This window comes from Mandrillus leucophaeus, unplaced genomic scaffold, assembly GCF_000951045.1.
Source record: "Mandrillus leucophaeus isolate KB7577 unplaced genomic scaffold, Mleu.le_1.0 Scaffold200, whole genome shotgun sequence".
NCBI classification, from domain to species: domain Eukaryota; kingdom Metazoa; phylum Chordata; class Mammalia; order Primates; family Cercopithecidae; genus Mandrillus; species Mandrillus leucophaeus.
Window position 1 is genome coordinate 1,236,335 of NW_012102033.1, and position 2,139 is coordinate 1,238,473.

At 52.6% G+C, this 2,139-nt stretch overlaps 1 protein-coding gene across 1 annotated transcript in view; it reads left to right on the forward strand.

Moving 5' to 3' along the window:
- The window catches only part of LMTK3 (lemur tyrosine kinase 3), a 50,857-nt gene that overhangs the window by 30,521 nt on the left and 18,197 nt on the right, over window positions 1-2,139 (forward strand). Inside the window, exon 14 of the mRNA XM_011979403.1 lies at window positions 193-251. Within this exon, the coding sequence (XP_011834793.1) occupies window positions 193-251 (59 nt within the window). The remainder of the gene's footprint in view (window positions 1-192; window positions 252-2,139) is intronic.

A 2,139-nucleotide genomic window follows, 5' to 3' on the forward strand; every position in this document is an offset into this window, starting at 1 on the left:
AAAAAAAAAAAAAAAAAAAAAACCATATATATATATATATATATAAATGAAGGGTAAAAATAAATAGCCCTTGTTTAGATGTGGACATAGGAAATACAGTTCCAGCAGAATCTCTGGGAGGCGCAATTTCCTTCAATATGGGTATGAAAGTTGTAAGTGGCTGGGTCCTGTTTTATATTGGCAACCTCACAGCCACGCTTGAGGAAACAGTTATCATCTCCAGAGAGGAGCCTGTGGCTCAGTGGGCAAGGGTCAGGAAGTGGGCTGGACAGAGGACGTTTCTTCCTCAAAGCCTGTGGTGTTCGAACACTGTCACTTCCTTGAGATTGTTGTAGGGAGTTTGTGACCAGCTGTATCAGGAAACAGCCCAGGCAGCATGAAAATGTTGGGAGATGAGCAGCTAAAATGCCTCAGAGGATCTGGGTTGGATTAGAACTGGGGGGTGAAAAGAGGCAGAGAATAGCCTGCTTTTTTCCAAGTGAACTACTCATCCTTCAAGACCCCAAATTTCCCCTTTCCAGGAAGCCTTCCTAATTTTTAAAGGTTGTCACCCTGACCTTTATCTGCGTACTCATAGCTCCAGAAAAACCCCCTCTAGACTGGGCGCAGTGGCTCTGCCCTGTAATCCCAGCACTTTGGGAGGCCGAGGTGGGAGGATCGCCTGAGGTCAGGAGTTCGAGACCAGCCTGGTCAACATGGTGAAACCCTGTCTCTACTAAAAATACAAAAATTAGCTGGGCATGGTGGCAGGTGCCTGTAATCCCAGCACTTTGGGAGGCCAAAGAGGGCAGATCACGAGGTCAGGAGTTCAAGACCAGCCTGGCCAAGATGATGAAACCCCATCTCTACTAAAAAATACAAAAATTAGCCGGGTGTAGTGGCACGTGTCTGTAGTCCCAGCTACTCAGGAGGCTGAGGCAGGAGATCTGCTTGAACCTGGGAGGTGGAGGTTGCAGTGAGCCGAGATCGCGCCACTACACTCCAGCCTCGGTGACAGAGCGAGACTCCATCCCGCTCCCCACCAAAAAAAAAAAAAAAATAGAAAAGAGAGAGAGACAGAGAGGTGGATCTGTTTGCCCAGGGACACACAGCAAGCAAAGATAAACTTGGGATTCCAAGCCAGGTTTCCTCCTCCAGGGACCTCAAATCCTTCCTTCCTAGCAGACTAAAATCGAAAAGTCTTAGAGCAGGGAAGGGGCCTGGAGATGGTTAGACACCCCAACTTTGGCGATCAGGCGCCAGAGAGGGGAAGTGCCTTGGTCATTTTCACACAGCGGGAGTATTCACTCATTAATCCTACAGATATTGACTGAGTACTTCTATGTGCTTGGGGCCTGGAAATGAGGCTATGAATGAGCCAGACTCGGTCTCTGTTCTTTAGGGAGGCAAACACACTACCACAGAAGTATAATTACACGCTGAGAAAATCCGCTCAGAAGGAAGGTGCTCGGTGGATGGGGTGCAGAGTGGGTGCTCCTAACCTCCCAGGAGCCCTAGGAGATCTCTGAAGGCTTTGAAAGCCCAGAGCTGGAGGATATGCAGGACTTGCATTAGAAAAGGCAGTCCAGGCCGGGCGCGGCGGCTCACGCCTGTAATCCCAGCACTTTGGAAGGCCGAGATGGGCGATCACGAGGTCTGCAGTTCGAGACCAGCCTGGCCAGCATGGTGAAACCCCATCTCTACTAAAAAGACAAAAAATTAGCCGGGCATGGTGGCGCGCGTGCCTGTAGTCCCAGCTACTCGGTGGGAGGAATGAATGGTGGGGTGGCCCATGTGGCTAGATGGACGTCAGGCCAAAGGAGGTGGGGACAGAGGCCAGAGAGATCAGAGGGCCAGGGCATGCGGGCCTGGTGGGCTATGGGAAGTTGGGGCTTAAAGCCGTTGGCACTGGGGAGCTCTGGGGAGGTTGAGCACTGGAGAGGACCTTTCCCACACTGCCTGGAGAAAGGCCCCGGGGCAGCTCTTCCGTTCACGAAGTGGGTGCTGAGGCCCAGATTGTGCGGAGGGCTTACCTGAGGCCACACAGCTAGGGGGAGGGCCTGCCTCAGTTTCCCCAGGACAGGGGCTCACCAGGTCTCTCCCCTCGCAGCCAGGCTCTCCCGGCTCTCGCTGGCGCTGCCGCCGCTCACGCTCACGCCG